General features: G+C 43.8%; 1 protein-coding gene and 1 non-coding gene across 2 annotated transcripts in view; both read left to right on the plus strand.

Annotated features, from left to right (window-relative positions):
- LOC123504206 (AT-rich interactive domain-containing protein 3B-like) overlaps positions 1 to 27,500 on the plus strand; it is a 123,506-nt gene that overhangs the window by 52,960 nt on the left and 43,046 nt on the right. Inside the window, 1 exon segment of the mRNA XM_045254559.1 lies at positions 15,270 to 15,342. Within this exon segment, the coding sequence (XP_045110494.1) occupies positions 15,270 to 15,342 (73 nt within the window).
- Positions 16,788 to 16,860, plus strand: Trnak-cuu. The gene has a single exon. It is a non-coding gene; the product is annotated as a tRNA-Lys (tRNA).

The following is a 27,500-nucleotide window of genomic DNA, read 5'->3' on the forward strand; positions in this document are numbered from 1 at the left end:
TGATGGGTGTGGTAATCTCTCTCTCTCTCTCTCTCTCTCTCTCTCTCTCTCTCTCTCTCTCTCTCTCTCTCTCTCTCTCTCTCTCTCAATCATTCGTGTTGGCAAAAACTTGTTCTCATATTTTGGCTTTAAGCACAGATAGAGTTGCATGATGACCGCACTCCGCATTAATTAATCTCTCTCTCTCTCTCTCTCTCTCTCTCTCTCTCTCTCTCTCTCTCTCTCTGCTGGACTTCACATTCCTTCGCATTTATCATCAAAAACCTCCATTTTTCTCTATAATTTACACAATCTATCTCTTTCCATCACCTGTGCACACCATATCTATCATTCACGCACACTATATATCTCAACAGCTGCTTCACATATCCATTTATCTTTCCCTCTATACTTCACACACACACACACACACACACACACACACACACACACACACACACACACACATTTCCCCCTCCTGAGCCCCTCGCCCGAAGCAAAACTAGCAATAATTTCCTGCGCAGGATTGAAAACAGAACCGCACATTCTTCTTTCTCAACCACTATCAATTTCCTGAGAGATCCAATGGGCGGGGTGAGGCTGGGAAGGGCTGGACTGGGCTGGGCTGGACTGGGCAGGGAATGGACTGGATAGAAATGGGCGGGGCAGATGAAAGGAAAGGGTCAGGTGGGGTAAGGTGAGTAAGGGAGGGTGTGAGGCTGATGTTTAGTTGTGGGTGTGGTGGAGGTGTAGATGGGTGGACTCAAGTTTTTGCGACTGGGTGGATGAATGGGTTCGTGGAATGTTGGAGGAGTGATGGGTGATATTCTCAAATATTTCAGGATTTTACTGGAAGTTTATAGGGATTCTAAGTGTGTTCTCATGATTCAAGTGGTATCAGGGAGTTTAAAGAAGGGAGAAACAGCAAAATAGGCAAATAATAGTAAGAATAATAGAAGACAAGATACAGAGAGAAATAGATAAAAAGAAAATGGAAAAAGAGAGAAAGAAACAAATGCAGGAGAGAGTAAAGACAACAGCTAGACAAAATAATAACAGTAACAACAAGAGAAAGGGATAGGAGGCAATGAAGGGAGGCAGCTTAAGGCAAAGGGAGGAGAGAGGCACGGGAAACGGAAAGGGAATAGGGAGGAAAAGAACGGGGAAGGGAAGGGAAAGGAATAAGGTCTGGGAAGAGCCGAGGGAATGGTAGAGGAAGAGCGGGTGGTGGTGGTGGTGATAGTGGTGGTGGTGGTGGTGGTGGTGGTGGTGGCGCGGCCGCTGATGCACCTCCGTGAGTGATTAATTGGTGTGTCTTGATTGGAGTTTTAATTAGATTCTGAGGAGAAAACCCGAGCCGACCCGAGCGACCCCGCGGTGCCGCCGAGGCGAGCCGAGGAGCAGGTGAACCGAGGGGCGCCGCCAGGTGTACGAGAGAGAGAGAGAGAGAGAGAGAGAGAGAGAGAGAGAGAGAGAGAGAGAGAGAGAGAGAGAGAGAGAGAATACATACGCGTAGATTCACATCAGTAAAGGCTTTTATGGACTTGAGGAATAAAAACAGAAAGGAGGAACGAAAATGCTCATATATTACAGTAAAATAAAAGAAAAATTGAAATGATATTCACTTTCCTGTGCGTTGAAGGCGTTAAAATCTTTGAGAGAGAGAGAGAGAGAGAGAGAGAGAGAGAGAGAGAGAGAGAGAGAGAGAGAGGGTCTTGGAAAAAAAGAAAGGGTAACGAAATGTCAAAAAAAATAAATAAATAAATGAATAAAATGGGTAAAATCTTGATTAATTTCAGTATTATGCAATGAAAAATGGCGATATGTTATACAAGAAATGTATTGTGTGAAAAAAAATATATAGTGAAAATAGGAAAGGAGCATTGAATTAACGAGAGAGAGAGAGAGAGAGAGAGAGAGAGAGAGAGAGAGAGAGAGAGAGAGAGAGTCATAAAGTGTACACCAGCGGGAGATCGACAACACCCGGCTACTGTGCGTGTGTGTGTGTGTGTGTGTGTGTGTGTGTGTGTGTGTATATATATAATAATCCCTCCGTTGTTCTCACCCTTCGGTACACACACACACGCACACACACACACACACACACACACACACACACACACACACACACACACACACACACACACACACACACACACACACACACACACTTTGTAATCCCCCCAAAATCTTTCCCATCATTCTTCACTCACATCTTTTATGGAACCTAAACTCTTAAACTCTTTCTCCCCATATCAAATATTCACCCCTGTCCATTCCTCCAACGTATCTGTCCCTATAGCCTTTAGATCAAGCTACTCCCTGTTAATAGTGCTCTCAAGATCCCGTTTTTCTTCCCTCTCTTGTTGCCTTGTCTTGTGTTGCGTTCCGCTGTGTTGCGCTGTAGTGTTTTGTTTTGCTTTGTTGTGGGAGTCTTGGTTTTATTTTTCATTGTCTATCAGTATTTTTCTTCTCTGTATTCATTCTTTTTCTATTAGCCAAGAGATGATTACTTGTTTAACATCTCTTCATCTTTAATTGTGTTTTTTCTTGCTGCAATTTGAGTACTTTCCTTCTACATCACCGTACTTTAAGTAGCAAGAATTCTCCAATAACACATTCACACTCGTATATCACTCAAATATTCCTCTTTTAAACATCCTACTCGAATACCTCACTGAAACATCCCACTCAAACATCCCACACAAATATCATACACTTTCAAGCTCCCCAATTTAAACTGCCCCCGTTCCCAGAGCCTCACAAGGTTCCAGGATAAGTTAGTTCGCTTCCTTCTCCTTCTACCTCCTCCTCCTTTTCCTCCTCCTCGTGCAGGTCAGCCGTTCCCTCTCAGCGTGCAGAGCTAGCATTGAGAATCATCAGCCAATTAAGGAGAGTGATCGGTCGTAAAGCCATGGCGTCGGGGGTCGTGTATTAAAATATAGCTGATATATCTTGTCTTATCTGATCCATGCCAGACTGAGAGGGGCGCTCCGTGTGTGTGTGTGTGTGTGTGTGTGTGTGTGTGTGTGTGTGTCTACTCTCTCTCTCTCTCTCTCTCTCTCTTGCTGGTCTTGTTGTGATAGTGTCCGTTGCTTTAAGTGGTGTTGATGGTGGTAGTGGTGGTGGTGGTGGTGATTGTGATGTTTAAGATGAAGGAGAACAGGAGGAGAGGAGAGGGAGGGTATTGAAGGAGGGAGTTTGTTGTTGTTGTTGTTGTTGCTTTATATCTTTCTTTTTTCTTCCTTTCTGATTCTTGTTTTTTATTTTCTCTTTCTTTTTATCTTTTAACACTTCTTATTCTTCCTTTTCCAACTCTTCCTTCTCTTCATCCTCTCATTCCTCCTCCCCACACTCTTCATATTCCCCTTTCCTTTCAAAACAAAGCAACGATCTATCCAATAATTCAACAATATTCTTTATCTTTTTTTTTCCCTTTCCTCTAATAAATACATTCTCAATCAATTTCTTGTCTCATTTCATGGCTGTTAAGTCTTTGGACACAGACACTCAGGCGTCACTCTCTATCACCTCCCTGCGTCTCTATTATCATCTTTCAAATAAACACGTTGATATTATTACCTTCCACTTACGAATTCATATATATTTTTTTGTCCCTCTTCAAAGTATTTATTTTTATTGCGTCCAATTTCACGGCTGTAAAGACTCTGACATCGAAGCTTCATTCAAATTTCTTTATTAATTCTTGGCAACGTCTTTGTTATCTCTGTATCAACCTTTTAAGGCGTTATTTACCTCGTCTTTGTTGGTGCAGATGGGTAGTTTCTCTCTCTCTCTCTCTCTCTCTCTCTCTCTCTCTCTCTCTCTCTCTCTATCTATCTATCTCTCTCGTCTTTCGTTCTCAATCTCTCTTTTTCTTTGTCTTTCCTTGATCAATGCGTCGTTTTTCGTTCTCTGTTTCGGTCTCCTTCGTCTTTGTTTCCCTCGTCTCTCATTCGTCATCTCTCTCCGTCTCTCTCTGTCTCCTTCTCGCTGCCCGCCTTGCCTCCTCCACCTGCCATCTCTCTCTCCCCTCTGAATTAATGTGCGAGTGCTGATATCTGGCCACCGACGGGCGTTATTTGTTAACAGCTTGTTGCAGACGGTGTAAGCCATTAGTGCTGGCTGAAGAGGAGGAGGAGGAGGAGGAGGAGGAGGAGGAGGAGGAAGAGGAAGAAAAGGAGGTATAGTGGTCGTACTCGTGGAGGGCGTTGTGTGTGTGTGTGTGTGTGTGTGTGTGTGTGTGTGGATGGGTTGGTGCGGGCATCACTGACTCTATGATTGACAAATGTTTCCCTCGCATGTGTGGCGCCCATCCCTCAGTCCGCTTGCCGCCCCTTCCTGCACACGCCCGCACACCTCACCCCCACCCACACGCCCACCACCATCACACCCGCCCACCACAGGGAGATAAAACCAAACATACCATCTACCACCACTACCACCACCACCACCACCACCGCGGCGGGCGAGGGCATGCAGGTAACCAGTCAAACGTGTTCACAGGTGCTTCATGAGTCGCCGTGCCGTCAGCCCCTCGCTCACCAGCAGGCGGGCGGGCGTGTGTGCTGCGTGCTCCGTGTGTTGTGTGCAGTCTTAAGGGGCTGTGTGGTGCTGTGTTGATTTTGTGTTGGTTTGATGGTGTTCGCTGCGAGTCACTGTATGTATAGCTGTCTCGGTGTTGTGGTGTTCCGGTGCTGTTAACTAAAGGCTTGTTGAGGTTTTTACGAGGTTGTGTTTGTTGAGGTGCTCTTTAGGAAGACTTAACGTGCTGTCGTGATGCCGCACTGTAGGTGGGAGTAGTGGTGGTGGTGGTGGTGCTGTAGTCGTAGCAGTAAACAGCAAGGCCATTCCACAGCAGCAGCAGTAGCAGCAGCAGCAGCCGGTGGCCGCGGTGGTAGGAGAGGAGAGCGTTGGGTTACCTCATCTGTCCAATCACAACGGGGGTCAATAAAACAGTGGGTTCTGATTGGGCGGGAGCGGCGCCCTGCTGTCGTATTGGCCAATTATCGGATGGTAATGAGCGGTGCGGCGCGGCGGCGGCAGCGTAGGCCGAGCCCGGGACGTATGATGCTTATCGCGCCAGAATCAAGCATTATTTAATTCCGACATCTCATTACGCGGGCAAGACGGGCGTATCCATCAGCGGAGGAGAAGACCATTTTTCAGCGGCCGGTGAGGCGGGCTGGTGGGGGCTAGGGCTGGCTGGGGCTGGCGTGGGCTGGCGTAGGCTAACATGGTCCGGTATGGGCAGGCGTGGGATGACATGGGCTGACGTGGGCAGGCGTGGGCAGGCGTGGGCTGGCGTGGATTGGCGTGGGATCGCGTGGGCTGAGGTGGGTTGGCGTGGGCCGCTCCGCTGTCTCTCCCGCGGCTTAATCGTTAATGTCCGTCGCCTAGAATTTATAGTGATCGAGGCATTATCAAAACAGTCATAATTTGGCCGAGATGGCGGCGCATGAATATGAAAATTGTACATTACTGGAGAGCCGCGGCCAGGCTGGGGTGGGGCTGGGGTCTGCGATGGGTAGGAGCTGGAATGGGCAAGGGGCTTAAATGGGCAGGGGCTGGGATGGGGCTGAGGGTGTGTGGTGTGACTAAGGACGGATATGAGAGACTGAAAGGGATGTTGAGGACTGAAATGGAGATAAAACGATGCTGAGTCTAGTGTGGTGTTAGGGGATGAGGGGTTGAGGTGGCGTGAGACGGATGTGTGACCTGGAGGTGAAATATCATGGACTAAGGTACTGGTTAGGTGTGACGGGCTGTATACTGACGGGCAGAACGAATGATACATGACAGCAGGACAAGTGTAAGCGGGTGAGGAACAGTTATGAGACGCTGAATTGGAGGGTTTGAGAGGTTGAGAGGCTGTGAAGACTAGAATGAGGATGAAGTCTAAAGTGCTGTTAGGACTTGCATGGAAGAGTGACTGAGAAAGTGAGAGGCTAAGGGGCTGAGGGGCGTGGTGGAGGAAGCCAGGCAAAGGATGGGGCAGCGAGGAGCAGACACGCACCTGAAACGCAGTCGACACGCATCCCGCCACGGCTGAAATGCATCCGACCAAGTGGCAATAAGCACATGAGAGCACGCCAGGCAGGTGGGGCGGCGCGGAGCCCGTGAACCACTGCACTGGGCGGGGCGCTGAGGGAGAGGCGGTGGGCGGTGCAGTGTGAGAGTCTTGAGTAAATTGCGGAAGTTCGTGGGAGAAGAATAGAGAGGAAAGAGGAGAGAGACTGAGAGACTTGTGAGAGTAGCTGAAAGGAGATCGTGAGAGAGAGAGACAATACGATGTTGATTTTGTGATTTAGTACAAGTTTGTGGCGTAAGGATGAGAGAGAGAGAGAGAGAGAGAGAGAGAGAGAGAGAGAGAGAGAGAGAGAGAGAGAGAGAGAGTATCCAGTCTATCACCCCCTAAAAGAATATTGTAGAACGAAACTTAAAAACACAAACAATTTAGTCCCTGATAAATCTTGATACCCTTATTTTCAAAACACTTCAAGTCGGACGAACGAAAATAAACAGAAAGACGTTGAAATTTCCAAAGTGAAATGAAAGTGATGAAGGAGTGGAAGTACTATATAAACCTTTCATTAATGAGCCACACACACACACACACACACACACACACACACACACACACACACACACACACACACACACACACACACACACACACACACACACACACACACAACAGAACACACACACCACTTTACTAGCACATCTATACTCAAACACGGGAACAGGAAAGACCCCCAAACACACAGATATAATAAAACACACACACACACACACACATACACACACCCAACAGAACACACACACCACTTTACTAGCACATTACACTCAAACACGGAAGCAAAAATGACCCCCAAACACACAGACACAAAGAACAAACATCGTCCAAGCACTGAGGTCTATATACTTACTTATCACCGTGGCGATCACCTGTTTTGGCACAGAATCGATCGCAGAGGTAGGCGGCTTGGCGGGCAGGGATCGGGCAGCATCACTCGCCTGGGGATGTCCACGAGGAAGAAGAAGAGGAGGAGAAGAGGAGGAGGAGGTGAAAGAGAAATACCCAAGACCCATAGCCAGGAGGTGGGCAGAGGTATTACGGTACTCTCTCCCCTTCACCCTTACTGTAGACTCCCGTAGCTTCTAATCCACAGCTTATGCACTGGACCTTTTGATTTGGGGAATTCTGATGCGATTTGACTTAAGATGCCCGCAAGGGAGAGTGGGGAGGGTGTTGGCAGGGTTTGGGCGCTGGGATTACTGTGCTGCCAGGGATGCTTCGGTCACCACGTGAGAGAGAGAGAGAGAGAGAGAGAGAGAGAGAGAGAGAGAGAGATTAAGTATACTCATATTTTTGTCTCCCTTATAACCATTTTCTACAACTATTACCATTTCTTTCTCCCTCAAACCCTCCCTCACTCTCTCTCTCTCTCTCTCTCTCTCTCTTAGTCAGTCAGAGAGAGAAAGAGAGAATACACCAATAGACAAACAGGCACAGGCACAACATTAAAGCACCATTGTTCCCTTCTTACACTCCTATACCAGTGCTGTGATTAACCCCGAGAATCATTCCTTAGTGAGAGAGGCAGCCAGAGACGCAGAGAGAGCATTGCTGTCACACCCGGGGAAGATAACGAGGGCCCTGGCGCGATAACAGAGTACCTGACACCAGTAATAGATTAGGTATGAATGGTGCATCTATTGGTCACCACTCATACGGCAATACAAGACCAGAGAATAGAGCTCTTTCATTTATTAGTCTTCAGAGGTCGTATTTTCAAACCCTTCTGTGTTTCATCTCCACTATTTCAAAAGGCTTTATATAAATTTACACGAGTTTTCTAAGGTGTTTTTATGGTTCTGGAGGCAGAGTGACAAAATTTCTACACTATTAACTGGAGAAACACTCTTGAAAACCCGCCTAATCATTCCTGTGGCCTTAGAAAATAGTCGTGGGAGAGAGCAAAGCGTTCCTAAATACGTACCCAGGTTCTCAAATATCTTGGTTTCTAGGTTTTGTATTTCAGTATTTTTTTTTTATGTTTTCTTATTTTTTCGTCTACTTTTTCTGTTTTTTGTGTATCCGTTTATTTGTTGGTCTTTATCTTCTCAAATGTTTCAGTTTCTCTGTTAAATATTTCTTGCATTATATCTACTGTTCTGTATCTACTTATTCTTCTTCTACTTTTTCTATCTTCTACAACTTTTATCCTATTGGCTGCATCTTTCCCTTTTCCCTTCCTTTCTTCCTTTCTTCTACTATATGTATTTTCCTCTTCCTATTCTTTTCACTTTACACTTCCATTTTTAACTTTTATGTATTAACAATCATTTCCATGTATCAATTTCTCCCTCGTTTAACAATTCTTCTTCTAATATGTCTTACGTTTTTCCTCTCCTCTCCTTTTCTATTCAGCGTACAGTATTCGACAAGTAAGATGGTCTGGTGGTGGTTATCGGAATTTTCAAGGATGTTTGTCTGATTCTGTGGATAATTTAATAAGACTGGTCATCTCTGGGCTTTGAAAATAGTCGTAATAGAAGAATTAAATGTTTAAGAGTATAATTCTTGCTTTTATGTCTTCCACCTTGAGAGAGAGAGAGAGAGAGAGAGAGAGAGAGAGAGAGAGAGAGAGAGAGAGAGAGATGGCAGTTAATTACGATCGATGTGCATGTACAAGAGTGGTTACCTGCCTTAATGGGAAGTGTGACGGTCATCTGGAGAGGGCGAGGCGATGGTGGCGGTGGTGGTGGTGATGGTGATGGTGGTGGTGGTAGTGGTAGTGGTGTGCCCCGAGGCGCCCTCCAGTATGGGTCGTGATAATATCTTGTTTTGATCATCACGCGGCCTTTCTCTTCCCTTCTCCTTCTCCCTCCTCCTGCTCCTCCTCCTGCTCCTCCTCCTCCTCTGCCTGTTTGTGCCTCTTTTGTGATATTTCATTGTCCTCTTTCTCTTCTTTTTCTTCTACTTTCTCCTTCACATCTCTTTGCATGTTGGTTAATTTTCACATCGTTCCCATATGCAAATCTATTAATATTTGTTCATCCTTTGTGATTCTTTATTCTCCTTCTCCTGTATTATCCTGTAATTCTTTTGTGTTATCCTGTCTTCCCCACTCTTACAGTAGAATAGTTACCCACACAGCTTAGTATATAAGTGTCTATTGCTGTCTGAATTTCCTTTGCATTTCTTTTGTATTTTTTCTACTCATAAACTTTCCCTTCCTTATCTCTCTTATTTTCCTGGTGAAGTGAAAAATTATTGATATGTTCTTTAATGAAGCGTTTCTATGTTTCCAGTTTAGTTTAGTGGGTTTTTTTTATGAGTGAAGGTGAATTATCATTTTTATCAACAGTGAATGAGTTGGTGTATGAATAAATGTGTGAAACGTGTAGCTTGTTTTCTTTTTCATTGCTTTACATATGTGTAAGTTATAACATAGAAATGAGAATAGAGAAATAAAGATAGGAATAAGAAATCTCGCGTACATAAAAGCGTTCATACACGGAAATAAACATAGATGAAATTCGTAGGGTAAAAATATACGTAAAAAAAAAAAATAATTACCATCCCATAAAAAAAATGAAAAAAAAAATAAATAAAACAATAATAGATAAGTCAAATAAAATAAACAGAAAGAAAATAAAGCAATTCACACCAAAAATACAACAACAACAACAACAACAACAACAACAACAACAACAACACGCATATCTTCACAACCACAATTACTTGGCGCTTTCTCATCTACTCCTCTTCTCCCTTCTGTAAGCCGGGCTCTTCACCACAGCTACCCTCACATGCACGCCGCTCAGCTCCACGTCAGCCTCTCTCTCTCTCTACTGCTCCTTCTCATCACGCTTAATAGAAATGGCCTGGTTTGGATTTACAGTATAATTCCTAAAGACACTGATAGCTAGAGGAGTGATTGAGTGAGGAGTGATGGAGTAGATAAAATTTTAAGTGCATATGGTAAAATTTTTGCTTAGATTTTAGTACCAATGTTTTATTTTTCTTGTTATATCAATTTTCATTTGCTCGAGGTACTAAGTGTATTCGAAAACGCTTCTTTCTGTTATCAATAAGGGATTTGTTAAGGTTTTCATTGCTTTTTACTGCTGATGCGTGTCGAATTACTGTTTTCAAAGGCAGTAGAGGTAATCATAAGTGCTTTCACAGTCTTTCCCTCCTTTGATGAGACGCAATTCTTGTTATATGATTGTTTTTAAAGGCCACGAAAAATACTATCACTCTGGTCCTCATTGCTTTTATAGGTTAATGATACATAATCAGACCACAAAAGAGATTAGTCGTGTTCTTATTAGTTTTCTCAATAGGAATTCGTTATATTGGTTAAGCTGTCACTAGTATCATGAAAACATCTTTGCAAATCTCTCGTATCTTCCATGGGAGCTTATTAAAAGTATTTGAGATAAGATTCTGATATTTTTGAGAGTCCAGATTAAAAGTCATATTGTCATTAAGTAAATTCATCTTTTCATCTGTATTTCCGTCTATCTATCTATCTATCTATCTGTCTATCTATCTATCTATCTATTTATTCATCTATCTATTTATCTATATCTATCTATCTATCTATCTATCTATCTATCTATCTATCTATCTATCTATCTATCCAAACAGACTGGAGGTAAAAGTGAAGGGTTTCTGAGCTTTTCAGCTTATATACACGATTGCACTAAGTTCCTTCAATCTTAGCTCTGATCTGCTTGGAAAATTTTTACCATATTTTATTACAAGACTGTTTTTAGATGCCCTAAGATTGAGGAAAAGACCAAACACAGCAGAAATTAATGGTCGGAAGGAGAACTAAAACAAGCAGCAGGAGGAGGAGGAGGAGGAGGACGCCACTGAGCTAGCTAACTCCTAACCACGAAGGTACCAAGCTCCGTTAATCTTAAGCCATCTAATCTGGCAAGAATCTGTAGCCAGGTTTCGCTGTTACACTAGATCCCTTAGAAGACTGCTCAGTTCCTCAGCTTCTAACCACGGATGTACAAAGCACCGTCAAATCTTAAGCCATCTAATATGCTAAGAATCTATAGCCACTTTTCGTTACTAGACTACATCCCTTAAGACGTGAAGCTAAACACAGTGAAGGCTTGTTAGTCAGTACCTCAACATCTGATCGCTACTACATATATACACCAAGCAGCCTCGTAAAGCAAGCAGAGCGCATCAAATTTCCAGTGCATTATTTAATCCAGCCCAGTGTTTGTTCTGTACTCTTCAGGACGGGCGAGTTTACGGTTCAGTGTTTCCTTGATGGCACATGAAGTAGAGTTTACGTTGCAATTAATCCGCCTCGGCCGAAGCCATGCACGTCTTCAAGGAGTGGATGATTCAACAAGACTGCATCGTTTCTTTGTTGAAGTTGAAGTTACTGCGTGTTTTCTTTCGTCAGATTACTTGAGGAGAATTTTATGTTTATACCAGAGAGAGAGAGAGAGAGAGAGAGAGAGAGAGAGAGAGAGAGAGAGAGAGAGAGAGAGGCAGTCAGACAAGTTAACATAATCTCAAGAACACAGGCCATTAACACGTCAACCTTCTGATTCCCTCAACTAACTTACTCTCTCAGGCCGCGCGTTGAATACAATTTTCCTTCCCCACTCTCTCTCTCTCTCTCTCTCTCTCTCTCTCTCTCTCTCTCTCTCTCTCTCTCTCTCATCGCACTCACTTTCCATTCTAACCAGTTTTTAGTCAAGTTGCTCGTCCAGTTCCAATGTTTTCAAGTTTTCTATGCATGGGATGCCGTGCGTGTCTTTCTTTAGAGAGAGAGAGAGAGAGAGAGAGAGAGAGAGAGAGAGAGAGAGAGAGAGAGAGAGAGAGAGAGAGAGGGAGTGGGAAGGTTATTAGTATGTTGTGAAATCTTAAGCACATAATTTCAAACATTATTCATCATCATCATCATCACCATCATCATCAGAGAAACCTCATATGTTGCTGTCTTCACTCCATTTCAACCTCCTGCTTCCCTTCCTTCCTTCTTCTTACTTTTTTTTTATTTTTTTGTGTTGTGGCCTATAGCGCCTGTAGGTTTACTTGAAGTGTATGGGAAGCGCCGTTTAGTTTCCATCCATTAGTGGCGCAGGCAATTTTATATATAGTGGTACCCATATTAGGGGTTATATCACCATCCAAGTCCCTCTCTAAGTACTGGAATACCTTTTTTCATCCTCCCCTCTCGTCTTAACAAGTATTAGTCAGACTTTTGATCCATTGTTTATCGTGTTCTTTCTCTATCTCTTTTCCCTCCTCCCCTCATTCCTAGCCTTTCTCTCCCCTCCCACTCCCTCGCCACTTGACTCTCTCTTTCGCTAACGCCCCCTTCCTCCCTCTCCTGACCCCGCCCGGCAGGAGACCAGACGGGTTTTTGCCCCTCTGAGGAATGCTGCCGCTGCCTCGACCTTGACTCTGGCCGCTGCTAACCTGTGTGTTGTGTGTCTTCGTGTCAGAAAGTGAGGCCTACACGGAAGTTTATGCACAGAGTTGACGTTGTGAAGGCGATGGTGCTCTGGTGGTCGGAAAAATAAAGTTTGCGTAGAGTGTGTGTTCTTGAAGCAGGTAGTTTTGATTTGAGTTGCTTTTTTTTCTGGAAAGGTGGATATTTTGAGAGTTTTTGATGTTTTGAGGGAGAAATAGAAGAGTTTGATTAACTTGTGTGTATTCTTCAGGGAAATTATAACGTTTTGTTTGGAGATATTCGTGTTCATAGGTGGGTAATTTAGAGTACCGAAATTGCAACTTAAAAATAATAGAAAAAGAAAGGTTGGCCAGAAATAAAAGAGCACATATGAGATAGTGTTTTGGTATTGGGATGTGAATTTGGTGACAGTTTGCAAATTTGAGTGGAGGAAGTTGACAAGTCTTCGTCGTGCAGTGGAATTAAAGAGTGACGATGATAAGGATGATTGGTGATTAGAGGTAGAAGAGAGGTTTGTGAAAGATAGAGCTAGGTAGCAACGACGAAGGCAGTGAAGGTAGACGAAAAGAGAGAAATAAAGAAAAGCCTGAGTGAAAGAAAGAGTTATGAAGAATTATGAAGATTTTAAGAATGTACGCTCGTCTGTTTCTTTATTTTCACTGTTCGTTGTCTCAGCGGTAGCGAGATTCATAGAAAACACACCTTTGTAATTTTCTTTCTCTTTTCATTTAGTTCATTTGTGTGTTTTATTTTCTCTACAGTGTTCTCATTTCGTCTACTCTCATCCTCCTCTTCTTCTTCCTCAGATCTACAATTCATGCTTCGCTCTCCCGTCCTTCTTTCCTTCTAGCCCGTTCTTCTCCGTCTCTTGAGAATATTGATGCTTCCTTCCCTATTCTTCATCCTTTCCTTCCTTTCCAGCTTGTCTTGATGTCTTGGTCTTGCTCTCCCCATCCCCCTTCCCTGCCAGCCCTCCCAGCGGCAGGTACTCGTGCTGATGGCTGCTCTTTATTCTGGGCAGCGCGGGTGTGATGGGCGGCTCGGGTGCGCAGAAACAATTAAGTTGGGTGCGCAGCGGGCGGCTGACGGGCGTGACAAGCGGCGCCACGCTTCAGCCGCCCGCACACCCACTCCGGCGTAAAATATTGGGGGTTTAATCAAGGGATAAACCCACAGTGTTGGCGTCCCGCGGGGCTGCGGCAGTAATGTTGATATCATGGTAATTATTGCAGTAATTCATCCCCGTCGCGGCGCTGATGAATCACAGGCGGGAGGAGGAAGGGAAAGGAGTAGGAAGGAGGAGGGGAGGTAGAGGGAGAAGGGTGTGGGTTGCCGCCTCGCACCACACAGGAAGCAGTGGTGGTGGTGTTACGTCACTCCCTGAAGGGCGGGGATGATTCCTGCGGCACCCTCAGGAGCGAGGCCAGTCTGTACGTGCGCCAGCAAGGGAAAGTTTGCAGGCTGTTAATTTGAAGTCTGTGTGATCCATATTTAATAACACTGGACTCTCACAAGGATTATCTTTTTTTAGAAATGCCAGAAAAATAAGTTAAGTTCCCATGGATAATTTTATGAATGAAGGAGCTGAATTCTTGTTAAATTATCACTAGAACGAGAAAAAACACTTGAAAACCCACTAATATGTACTCCACAAGTTTCAAAAATATCCGAAACTTGAGAAGGCGTCCAGAGAGAGAGAGAGAGAGAGAGAGAGAGAGAGAGAGAGAGAGAGAGAGAGAGAGTTTATTAAGAACATAAGAGCATAGAGGTGAAGGTCGGTGACGCAAGACTTGGGGTTACTGACTGACTGACTGACTGACAGACTGACTGGGCTTTGACTGACGCCCTTGACTCGGCCTCGCGCTGCCCACCAGACCAAAGAATCGTGCCTCGGGAAGTGAAGTTGCTAAGTTGCGTCTTTTTTTTTTAGAATTGTTACCCTTTTTTTATTTTTTCGCTTCTGGGACACGTGGCTCTGCACTCTCTGCTTTATATATATTTTTTTGCTAATTTCGAAGTGGATCAACATTTTCTTCACTCACGCTCTCTGATTTATATATATTTGTTGCTAATTTCAAAGTGGATCAACATTTTTTTTTGTGGTTTCAAGTGGAATAAGTTGCATTCTTTTCTGATTCAACGGTGAAGACACTTTATTTTATAATTTTTAGAGTGAAAGAAGTTTTATTTTTGTAATTTTAGAGTGGAGAAAGCTTTATTTTTGTATTTCTATTGTGGAAGAATTTTTATTTTTATCATTTTAGAATGGAGGAAGCTTTATTTATTTTTTTGTAATTTTAGAGTGAAGGAAGCTTTTTTTGTATTTTTAGAGTGGATGAAACGTTATTTTTGTAATTTCGAAGGTGAAAATTGCTTGTATTTTTGTAATCTTCAAGTGGAGCAAAGTACATTTTTCTCTAATTCAAAATGAAAGACGTTGCATTTTTTAACTTGTCGTGGAAGTGCATTTTTGTGAGTTAAGATCGAAGAGTGTGGATTTTTCTGATCTGAAATTGAAATAGCTACATTATTTCGTGTTGAAAATTGAATAGGTATGGTTTTCTTCATCACAGTACACTCATATTTTCTTCTATTCTATTTGTTCTTTTAAGCATCAAGACGACAGTATCACTCCAACGAACGATATACGAATTCAAGTACATTCTGTTAAAAAATCAAAATAAGACACCAAAACACCTGAAAATATGAAGCTGAGATCACTATACACATTTTCTATAAAGTAATCATTTATTCATCATTTATTTTTTCCAGGTGTATCGTCTTTGCTTCATTCTGACGTGGTGTTTTTGTGCTTGGTTTCAGTTGTATGAGCTGGACGATGACGTGAAGAGGAAGGACTTTCTGGACGAGCTGTTTTCCTTCATGCAGAAACGAGGTGAGTACTGGCAAAGCTCTAAAGTCACTCTACTTCAGAATTTCCTCATCATTCTGGACACTCCTCTTGACTTCTTGCTGGAAACTGGCACCTTCATTGGAACCTTTTATTTAAGTCTTTTTGTTTTGTCTTTTTTGGTTTACTTACTTTCATTACTGAGACACGGAGGAAGAGCGGGCTGATAAGGAGGAGGAGGAGGAGGAGGAGGAAAAAGGAGAAAGAGAAAGAGAAAGAGGAGGAGGAGGAGGAGGAGGAGGAGGAGGAGGAGGAGGAGGAGGAGGAGGAGGAGGATGACGATAACGAGGACTGGTTGTACGCTAATGAGAGGAAGGAGGAGGAGAAGGAGGAAGGAAGAAGAGAAAAGAGGCAAGAAAAATAAGAAAAGGGACCAGGAAAAAGTGAACTAGAGGAACACGAACAAGAACAAAAAAAGACTTAAAGGAAAACAAGAAGAAGAAGAAGAAGAAGAAGAAGAAGAAGAAGAAGAAGAAGAAGAAGAAGAAGAAGAAAAAGAAGAAGAAGAAAGAAGCAACAACAACAACAACAACAACAACAACAACAACAACAACAACAACAACAACAACAACAACAACAACAACAATAACAATAACAACAATAACAGCAACAATACCACCACCACCACCACCACCACCAACAACAACAACAACAACGACAACAACAGCAACAACAACAACAAACAACAATAACAGCAACAATACCAACAATAAAGCAGGAGAAGGACAAAGGACCGGACTGCAGCAGAATATGTACGAGTGTTTTCAGTGGGCAGGTGCCTCAGGGGGCGTCTCGAGTTGTGAGCGCCAGCAACGCAGCAGGAGGGTGAAGGTTACACTCCTGTGCTACTGACGGCCTGCAGGAAACACACCATTCACAAGCATCACCCTCCCAGCCACTCTCTCTCTCTCTCTCTCTCTCTCTCTCTCTCTCTCTCTCTCTCTCACACACACACACACACACACACACACACACACACACACACACACACACACACACACACACACACACACATGAAGAGAAGGAATCAAGCAAATAAAACGAGATTAACGAGGTGGCAACGATGAAAAAGTGCGAATCTTACGCAAAACGTAAAGAAACAAGATAGGGTCCAGAGAGAGAGAGAGAGAGAGAGAGAGAGAGAGGACGTAGTTTCAAGTCTTCCTTAAACGCACGTGGTGATACAATTCTTTAACCTCCTCCTCCTCCTCCTCCTCTTCCTCCTCCTCCTGGTCCTGGTTCTGTCACAATAGCGTTACAGTGAGTGACATTCAAACACACACACGCCTTGTCTTTGTGTATTGCGAATTTGTATAGCAGTTTAAATTTTGTCTTGGTTAGAAAAATACGGGTTAAAGTCTCACAAATAAAAGATTAAAAAAAAGGATATTAACTATGATATTATTTGTTATTGGTCACTGTTCATGTAAGCCCGGCTAGCTCAGTCGGTAGAGCACGAGACTCTTAATCTCGGGGTCGTGGGTTCGAGCCCCACGTTGGGCGGATTTGGTGGGATTGTTATTACCTTTTCTTTTAGTCCGTTTCCAGTTTTCGAATGCCGCTTTGTAGGACGTGAGTTGTTGGTTCCTTAAGTACCATGACGAATTTTGATATTTTTTCTGCTTACTATTTGGTGATTTTACAGCTTCAGAAACTTATGTGGGGATCGAAATAGTGAAGTTTCTGGCCATTCATCTTCTGCCTTCCATAGACCCTCCTCCTTCTTGGTGTCAATAAAATCGTCTAATCACACCAAGAAATCATGCTCTAAATGCGTTCCAGTACTGTAGGGGTCAGTATGAGGTCCGATATTGTTGTAGTGTGACAGGGGTAATAAAAGTGATTGTGTTGAGAGGTTGGTCACAGAATTAAGTGTGGCAACATTTATCACAGTAGTCATTGTTGTTGTCAATGATAATGTTACTACATAGAAAAAGAGTTACTGATATCAAAATCTTTTTACCGTATCCTCGTATACAAATACTAACACACAAAAGCCAATTCTGCTTATTTATCTCTTCTCTTCCTATCTCTTCCCTTCTCTTCTCTCCTGTCCTCTTCTTTCCTCTCTCTCCTCTCCTCTTCACTGTGGCTTTCTCTGTAATAAATTTCAGTTTTGGTAATTTTTCCCTTCTCTTTCCTTCTCTTCCCTCCTTTTCTCTCCTTTCCTCTTCTCTCCTCTCCTCTCCTGTCCTGTCCTCTCCTCTCCTCTTCTCTCATCTTCACTGTGGTTTTCACTGTAATAAATTTGTTTTGGTAATTTTCCCTTCTCTTCCCTTCTCTTCACTCCTTTTCTCTCCTTCCCTCTCCTCTCCTCTCCTCTCCTCTCCTCTCCTCTCCTCTTCACTGTTGCTTTCTCTGTAATAAATTTCTGTTTTGATAATTTTCCTTTTTCTTCCCTTCTCTCCTTTCCTCTACTCTTCTCTCCTTTACTCTTCTCGTCTCTCCTCTCCTCTTCTCTCCTCCCCTCTCCTTTCAACATTTCCACCACTACCACCACCACCACCAATACACCATTCCTCTCCTTTCACATACTAAGACTGCAGTATGATACGTTAACACAAATCCTATTCACGGTGCAGGAATGTGAGCCTTGCAAGGGTCACGAAGTCTGCAGCTACGCCAACCTTGAACATAATCCACTCTGGGAATTTGTAAGCTTTCTAAGACTTGCTTATTAAATGAATCTTGGGTTACTCTAGTCATTTAAGCTTCGAGATATCCTGAAGCAGGGTGTCGGGGTTTGAGTATTCGTCTCTCTCTCTCTCTCTCTCTCTCTCTCTCTCTCTCTCTCTCTCTCTCTCTCTCTCTCTCTCTCTCTCTCTCTCATTTAGTGCTTACTTTTCCCTCTCTTCCATCTCTTCATTTTCCTTTGTTAATTCTTCCTTCCTCCTTTCCCCCTTTCTCTCTTTATCCACCTCCTTCTCTTGCTCGTCTTCTCTATCATACCTTTCTCATTTTAGATACTACTTGATAACAAACACCTACCTAACAGCAAAATTATCTATACTATATGCTTTTACTTTCCTATCTACCTTTGCAATCTGAGTCCTTTCTCCTCCTTTTCTTTCTTTTCTAAATGTAAGACAATATCTGATCAATGTTATTATTTTCTAACCTGGCTTTGTGTCTCTCTCTCTCTCTCTCTCTCTCTCTCTCTCTCTCTCTCTCTTTCCTTCTGTACAATTCTTTCTGTCTCACTAATAGGATAGAATAGTTCCCTAGAGTAAGTATCTAAGACTTCTAAGTTCTGTTGATGTCTAGACTTCCTTTGTATTCCCTTGTATTCCTTTCATGCCCTCTCTGGCGCGTGGATCGGCAGAGCTGCGTCAGAAGAAGGAAACCCCGCAGGTGTCAAATCCAACCTTCTTAACTCAGGGACGTAAACGACTTATTACAGTTTCTTGACTAACCTTCATCTTTGCGAGAGGGAGGTGTTGGTCTCTCTCTCTCTCTCTCTCTCTCTCTCTCTCTCTCTCTCTCTCTCTCTCTCTCTCTCAGTTCGTGCAGGCGAGGAGAGACAGAGAGACGTAGATTAATGACCCATCGATTACTGGATTACTGTGAAGGGGCGCCTGGTTCCCTGCTACACGTGGAAGGGTTAAGTATATTCCAAAGGGAGGAGGAGGAGGAGGAGGAGGAGGAGGAGGAGGAGGGGAAGAGGGGAAGAGGGGAAACTGGGGTGCGGGGCTGAGCAGTGTGTCGGTGTTGGGTGTCACGATATGAAATTCCGTGGGTGGTGTTGGGCGTGACTGTAACAAATGGCTGGCGAGGAGGGTCTGGTTCTCGCCCGAGGTAGGCGCTAGTGGTGGTGGTGGTAGTGGTGGTGGTGGTGGTGGTGATGGTGGTGGTGGTGGTCTAGGAATGGTCATGAGTGCTTGCAAATAAGTGCTTGGTAAATATGGTGGAGATATTGGTCTTAATCTGTCCCTCTGTCTGTCTCTTTATCTGTCTCCATCCTCCTTCTCCTCCTCCTCCTCCTCCTCCTCCTCCTTCTTTTTCTCTTCGTGTGTGTGAGTGAGTGAGTAAAAATGAATGTTCTCGCAGTGACACTTCTACTGATCAGACTCTAAGGCAAATTAGCTAAGAGTTTGTCTCACTCAAGCTCTCCACTGTAACAAAACATGAAAACATTCCTTATTCCAACGCCAAAAATCAACACAACTTTATTTCTTAACCTTTCCGTTTTTCTCTCTTTGCTTTACACTATTCAATTATTCATATATCCTTTCCTCCTTTCTTTACTTTTTTTCAGCGCTAACATAATCACCACCTTCATTGTTAACCTTTCCGTTTTTTATCTTCTTGTTTAAATTTCTTTTATTAGATTTTCTGTATCTCCTTTCCTTTCAATTAACTTTTTTTTCAGTGCTAACATAATCACAACTTTCATTCTTAATCATTCCGTTCCTTCTTTATTTGTATTCCTTTACCGTCATTCCCTTTTTCATTCCTCATTTCTCCATCCAGTGACTCCCTTGATTTACCTGGCACACTCACCTCTTTCCTCCACACCCCGTCCCTCTTCCTTCTCTGTCCGAAAGGCGACCGCAAGTAATAGAAAAAAAGAGTGCGCAATGAATTAAGCTGCGGTGGTTTCCTGAAGGTTTAATGTCGCTAATAGCATATAATGGAATAATTTGTCGCGCCTCCATCAGTCATTGTGGGTCCGGCTTGACTGGCTGTGCAGATTCAAGGAGACTTAATTGTGTGTTCTTGGTATTCTTATTGGTCTGTGTGTGTGTGTGTGTGTGTGTGTGTGTGTGTGTGTGTGTGTGTGTGTGTGTGTGTGTGTGTGTGTGTGTGTGTGATTCTAGTCTTTTTTTTTGTCTCTTTTTAGAAAGTTTTTTTTTTTCGTTTCCAGTACATATTTTTTTTCTCTCTCTCTCTCTCTCTCTCTCTCTCTCTCTCTCTCTCTCTCTCTCTCTCTCTCTCTCTCTCTCTCTCTCTCTCTCTCTCTCTCTCTCTCTCTCTCTCTCTCTCTCTCTCTCTCTCTCTCTCTCTCTCTCTCTCTCTCTCTCTCTCTCTCTCTCTCTCTCTCTCTCTCTCTCTCTCTCTCTCTCTCTCTCTCTCTCTCTCTCTCTCTCTCTCTCTCTCATAACATTCAATGAGGCAAATTATATATTCTTTTATACATTGTTACCTTCACTTCACCTGGTTCCGTTAATTAAGGCAAGCGGCGCCCCTTCACTTTACCCTTAATTAATTTTAACGTTTGTTTATTATTTGTTCAATTTTCTTCTCCGACATTTCGTGAATATGTGTCTCATTACTGTAAATTATTATCCGCAGGCGATAATTTGTGGTAACTTTTTTTTCCTTCCTTCTTTCCCTCTGTGTAAACACAAGGTTAATATGCGGCGCCGAACACAAGCCCTGGTCGATCAATAACAATTGCGTCTCGTATTATGACTCGCGATCCTTGAGAACGAAGCTGAGTGAAAAATCGTGTGCATAATTCGGCCATCACCGGCTTGTTTATAAGGTACCGAGACCATCGCTCTTTGTTGTGCGAGTTAAATGTCGATAATAAAATTATTTATGTCTTCGGTGTCCTTCATCAGAGAAAAGGATTGAAGGCTATGAATACTTCCACGCCCTGCCGCCCCAGGACCACCAGGCGGGTGCTCTTCCCTCTCCACCACCTCCCCACTGCGGATCAGCAACTCACACACTCTTCCAGGCGAGGGTTAAGATCCTGACACTCCTTCTCAAGGACTGCTTTCAGGGCCACACTCCCTTTCAGGGCCCGGCGCCCTGAGGGACACTCGCTGTCAGAGGTTAAGGTCTTTGTGTTGTGATCAATAATTGAGTGGAGTCAATGTCGTGTCTTATATCCGCCATAAATTAAGACAGACAAGGCGCGGGAGAGGCGGCTCTGGGCAGAGGCGTGGGCGGCGGCGGGACAGTCCACCCGCTTCACTAGGCGCCCGGGCGCTGGGCACATTCTGCCTTGCCCCAGCGGCGGGCGGGCGGCCCCGGCCCCGTGGGTCCTGTGCACAGGGACGCCAAGGGCTACGGCAGGGCGGGCGGCGGCGCCCTGCAGGGAGCGGGCCGCGGGGGTCCGGGGCGGTGCAGTGTGCCCGGCGGGGGGCGGGCCGGGCCGTGCCTCCTTACGGTCTTACGTCTATATCGCTCACGCATTATATCCTCAGACACCGAACCATTCAAATAAAAAGAACGAGTTTTCAACAGTATTCAGAGTGTTTGTGAGAAGACGAATTAGTTAGCTGGCCGTGTTGTGGCGCGCGGCGCAGCGGGCGGCTGGACTCACGCTGCGCCGCGCCGTCATATTTCACACTCGTATGGTGGCGGAGCCCGCCAGCGTGAGGTAAATCACTCATAAGGAGCTGATGCAGCCACCACGCCGGCCACGCTGAGTGATGGCCACGCCAAGGCAACTCCAGGTGTAATATGCTACTTAACCTCGCACTCCTGCTTACTACCGCGTCGCGCGCGCGCGCACACACACACACACACACACACACACACACACACACACACACACACACACACACACACACACACACACAAGCCACGTCAAAACATAACACTTCTTCTTCTTCTTCTTCTTCTCCTTCTTCTTCTTCTTCTTCTTCTTCTTCTTCTTCTTCTTCTTTTCCTTTCCTACTCCCATGACCTCACAATATCATCAGAACATACTGGAGGGAGACAAGGGTGAAGGGACGGGATGTGGGCACAGCGGTGAGGGTTGTGGAGGGCGACAACTGAGAGGTAAGCGGAGAGAGAGTGCGTTAGACAGTGGATGGATGGATGAATGAATTGTTGTGGGGATAGAATGGTGGGATCTGCGAGGGTCAAGAGAAACTGTGGACATTTATGAAGGTCAAGGGACATTAGTTGTGTGTTATTGTCCCTAATGGCGACTTGATATTTCACGCTCGTGTGTGTGTGTGTGTGTGTGTGTGTGTGTGTGTGTGTGTGTGTGTGTGTAGACCTGAACGAAGGGTTAAATGCGTTAGAGTGAATGTATTCTCTCTCTCTCTCTCTCTCTCTCTCTCTCTCTCTCTCTCTCTCTCTCTCTCTCTCTCTCTCTCTCTCATTCTCTATCCTCTTTTCATCTTTTTCATCTTTCCTCTTTTCTTGCTCCCTTTTTATTATTCTTCCTCTCTCCCTGTTTCTTTTTTACTATTAATTCTTTCCATCTACCATGCTTTTCTTTCCTATTTCTTTCTCCCCTCACACATGGCATCTCCTTAGTACTGATAATTTGCCATCCTATTCCAGAACTTTATCCTACTTTCTCTTCAAGCGACCTAATGTTTGTGCGTTTGTCTAATTCTTGGCTAGTTTGTTTAGGTTATAAGGTCGATATTTACTCACTGACAAGACCATATTCTGAAACACTTCTACTCTGAACCTCTCCTTATGTTTAAAAGGCTCCAGTGTAAGATATTCAGGTTTTTAAGAGAGTTTTTAATGGATCTTGTGACAGGTTAACAAGATTTTGACATTATTAAAAGGAGGAACTGCCTTGACAACCTGGCTAAGGATCTCTGTGGTTTAGAAATAGTCGTGGTAATATAGCAAAGGGTTTCTGAATACTGAGTTGAGTGTTAAGGTGGTGTATGGTAGGTGGTGTTCTTCCCCTCTAGTAGTAAATAGGAATAAGACGTAAGGCAGGGTGATGACCTTGGTAGAGCGAAATACCAGGAATCTTAGGCTAGTGTATGTGTGTGTGTATCCTCGCCCACACACACACACACACACACACACACACACACACACACACACTTATGAGGAAAAAAACACTCAAATATTCCCTTAAAATACAGGAAAGGACAGAGAAGAGAACATAAAATCTGGAAAGTAAGAAGAATGAAGGGAGGGAGAGGGAGAGAGGGGGAGAGGGAGGGAGGGAAGGAGAGAAAACAAAGGGAGTAGAGATTAAGGAGCAGCAGGGAGGCTGAAGGTGGAGGGAAGAGATAGGGAGGGAAGGGAAGGATAGGGGACCGTGTCAGTCTCTAACCCCCTCCTTCCCCTTCCCTCTTTATGTAAGTGTTGCCGCATTAATGGGTTTAATTTGCCCTAATGACAGGGTTGTGTGGCCTTGCTCACCCCTCCCCCCTATACTAAACACCCTTTATCCCTCCACCCTTCCACCACTCCACGCCTGCGTCACCCCAGGCCCACATCTACTTGTCTTGCTGTTGTTGTTGTTGTTGTTGCTAAGGTTGTTATTGTTGTAGATAGTAGAGGAGTAGTGGTAGTGGTGGTGATGGTGGTGGTGGCGGCAGCGGCATGATGTATAATATTTCACTTAATTTAAACAGTAGACCAATCAGCGAGGCTGGACAGCAGTGTTACCAGGACGCGATCATCTCTAGTGCCGCAAGACGCTATCAGTAACAATTGCCTTCCTATGATGTGATCTCCAAGCAAGGTACACTGCGTGATTAGTATCACTGCAGGACCACCATTAGATCCAACCTGCTGTCACACGGCAACTGCAGGACCACCTTTAGATCCAACCTGCTGGCTCACGGCAGAAAAAAAAAAAGATGAACCTCAATATGAAGTTAAATATCGCAAGTGTCTATGTGAAGCCAGCACATTAGTAGTCAGAATCCTTTAAGGATGGCCCAGAACGAACTGAGCAAACATATGCTTGGCCTGTGCGTGGTGGAGACCGGGGACATTCTCCGCGGCTCACCACGCAAAGTGAAGGTGTCCCTTCACGATCCTTATGCAACTCCCATTTGCTGCTGTTGTATGCGAAACCGTAGCTACAACAAATTGGCCAAATTCACCTTTAAGAAGCACAAGCAAGAGCCTGCTCTCCAGAAATATACATCTCTGGAGACAACTATGAATGTGTACCGCATGGCGTTCGAGGCACACTGGAAGTCAAGCGCGATGGTCTTGAAAGTGTCTGTCACGCAGCGGCGAGGGAGGAAAGTGGTGCTCTTCGGCCGCATTGAGCGACTTCTGCACGAAATGCAGCACCGCGAAGCGGACGAGTTTGTTCTCTACGTCACGGAGACAAACTTCCGCATTATCACGAAAGACCACGCGCCTGCAGTAGACGAAAAGACCGAAGAAGACACCAAAATAACAACAATAGAGAATAAAATCAGCGTCAATAAGGAAGAAACAGATTACATGATCTCGCTCCGTAACGCATTCAAGAACAAGAATGGCGCAGCTGAGAAGAACGTTGCGAGTCCCGTGGTCATGAAGCTGCCGCCACAAATACCTGCAGTGCTGGCCGTGGAGACAAAATTCAGTTATATGACGAGTAACTGCTCAACTCGAGGGAAGGCTCCTGCTGCACGTGAACAGCAGAGCGTCCCACTTCACTGCAAAGAACATGACGAGCATAAGGCTGAAAAGAAACAGGAGCAGATTGAAGATGTGAAGAACACCCTTCCTGAGAAAGAGAACAAAGATGATGTAAAGGAAAATGGTGTACAGGAAGGAAAGGAATCAGGACTGGAGAATGAAATGCAAGTGCTACAAGAGAAGGCTGATGTGGAAGTTGAAAGTGAAAGCAAAGATCCAACTGAGGAAGAGATTGCAATCGAGGAAGAATATCATCATGAGGAAACAAAGAAGACAGTAAAGAGAAGGAAAAGGAGTCAGAAAATAGCTATTTGCCAGAAATTAACATTCCATCCTTTACTAAAATGAAGCTGCATGTAAGAGTTGTACTGAAGAACACGACAAAGAGAGAAAAGACACGGCACGCAATGCATTTAAGGAAGAAGAAAGTATTGTCTGACTGGGGAAATAAAGGATTGAGGAACGTGGGTAGCAGGTGGAGGTGGTGGAATACCTTGACAACACCAGTGAAGGAAAAGGCTTCGAGTGCCAAGAAGATAAAAATTTGAAAAAGAAAAGTACGCGGTGTAGCTACATCACCACCTTGGTCGCCATGAGGAGGAACTTAAAAGGATCAGGAAAGAAGCGGCGGCTCGGTAAAATTGCGTTAAACATGTACGCAGCAAGATCGACACCCGCAGTCACGTCCCTATCCAGCGCCGTCCAGAGCTGGATCAGAACATCCTGGAAATGGAACCACCACCTCCAGGCCCAGCACGGGTGAAGTGGGCGCGAGAGACTGCTGCTCTCAAGGGACGCCTGTGTATGCGGAAACACGCAGAGAAAAAGAGTAAATAAATGAATAAATGTAAAAAGGGATGATAAAAAAGACTTCAGCGTAAAAGAAAAAAAAATAAAGCACTTGTAAAAAAATGCCCCCCCCAAAAAAAAAAAAAAAATAAATAAATAAAGCCCCCCCAAAAAAAAAATAAAATGAAATAAGAAAAAAAAATCAACAAAAATAAATAAAGAAAAATAAAAATAAAAAATAATAAAAACGAAAATGATATAAAAAAAAGTTCTGCATGAAATAAGAAGGATAAACATTTAATATTAATCAATTGAAGACCAAATTGGTGATAAAATGATAAAAAGGAGAAAAAATGCATAAGTAATAAAATCTTGATACTTGAAAAAACCCTGAAAAACAATAAGAAAAAACACTAATGGCGCTTCCTCATCTCTTGTTTTCGCGCCAAAGATAAAAAAAAAAAGCGTGAAATGAAGCTATAAAAAGAGACTCACATAAGGGAACGGGAAAATATAAGCTTAAAATGTCATTCAGTACAGAGTTATCCAGTGGCAAGCTTTGATAAAACACTAATGAAATGATAGAAAATAGAAAAACATATGTAAGTAATAAAATCTTGATATATGTTGAAAAAAAAGCTTGAAGAACAATGAGAGAAGGAACATAAGCTCAAAATGGCATTCAGTACAGTGTTCCTCAGTGGCAAGCTTTAATAAAACACTAATGGCACTTCCTCATGTCTTGTTTTCTCACCAAAGATAAGATAAACGTAGAATAAAATTAGAAAAAGGGACTCACATTGCACTATCGTCTCATGGGCTATTTGACCTGATAATTGTAGCAAATGTTTCCCTTGATCATTGCTACAAATATCTGTTCGCACATTTCTTGTCCTATATATCGAATTATGTATTGCATGTATGTATTGTGTACGATACTATTTGATACACGATAAATGCAGCAAATCTCTCTCTCTCTTGATCATTATTACAAGAACTTGATGGTGAATTCTTGTCTCTAATGTTATACTGCATCATGTACTAAGTATGTATAATGTCTCTTATCCTATGTGGTAGATGACAAATGTAACTAATCTCTCTCTTGATAATATAACAAATGTAGTTAATTTTTTACTCTAATTATCTTTACGTCACTGAAACGAATGGCATTGAGTGTGGCTGTAGTGAATTCAGTAATGAGAGTGTTAGTACCGAGTCAATAAGGAGCTTTGAGAGGTGACTAGATAGATTTACGGAGAGAGATGACAAATGGATACAAGTGAGCAGGTGTGTGTTTATAAAGAGACCATCACATGTGGGCCTGGTGACTTCTTACAGCTTCCCTTGTGATCGTATGCTATTTCTCTCTTCCTCCTCCTTTTGTGCTCCTTGTTTTACTTCTTCCTTTTCGTCTTCCGTGTCTTCTTTCCTATACTTCTTTGCTTTTACGTCTGTCTTTTCATTTAAGTACATTTTTCTTTTTCTTGTTCTTGTTCTTCTTGTTCTTGTTATTGTTCTTGTACATGTTCCAGTTATTGTTCTTCTTGTTCTTGTTCTTTTCTTTTCTTCTTCTTCTTCTTCTTCTTCTTATGCCTACCCATTCAATTCTTAATTTCATCTCACTTCAATGCACTGAGGATCTTGAAAGCGACAGAAAGGAGGAGGAGGAGGAGGAGGAGGAGGAGGAGGTGGTGGTGATGGTAGTGGTAATGGTAGTGGGTGGGCACTGGGAATTTTGAAAAGACAGGAGGAGGAGGAGGAGGAGGAGGAGAGGAGGAGGAGGAGGAGGAGGAGGAGGAGGAGAGGAAGAAGGAGGAAGAGGAGGTTCCGGCGGGGCGTGAAGACGGATCTATCTGTCCCGATCGTGACTTGAGAAGGAAGACACGAGGCGCGGGGCTGACCTCATATGGGCCTCTTCCTCTTCCTCCTCCTCCTCCTCCTCCTCCTCCTCCTCCTGTACCATATCTCTCTGTATGTTAGTATAGTCTCCACAAACAGCCGTGGTTATTGTTGTTGTTGTTTTTGTTGTTGTTGCTAATCGACCTCTTCTT

Source organism: Portunus trituberculatus, chromosome 15 (assembly GCF_017591435.1).
Source record: "Portunus trituberculatus isolate SZX2019 chromosome 15, ASM1759143v1, whole genome shotgun sequence".
Classification (NCBI taxonomy): Eukaryota; Metazoa; Arthropoda; class Malacostraca; order Decapoda; family Portunidae; genus Portunus; species Portunus trituberculatus.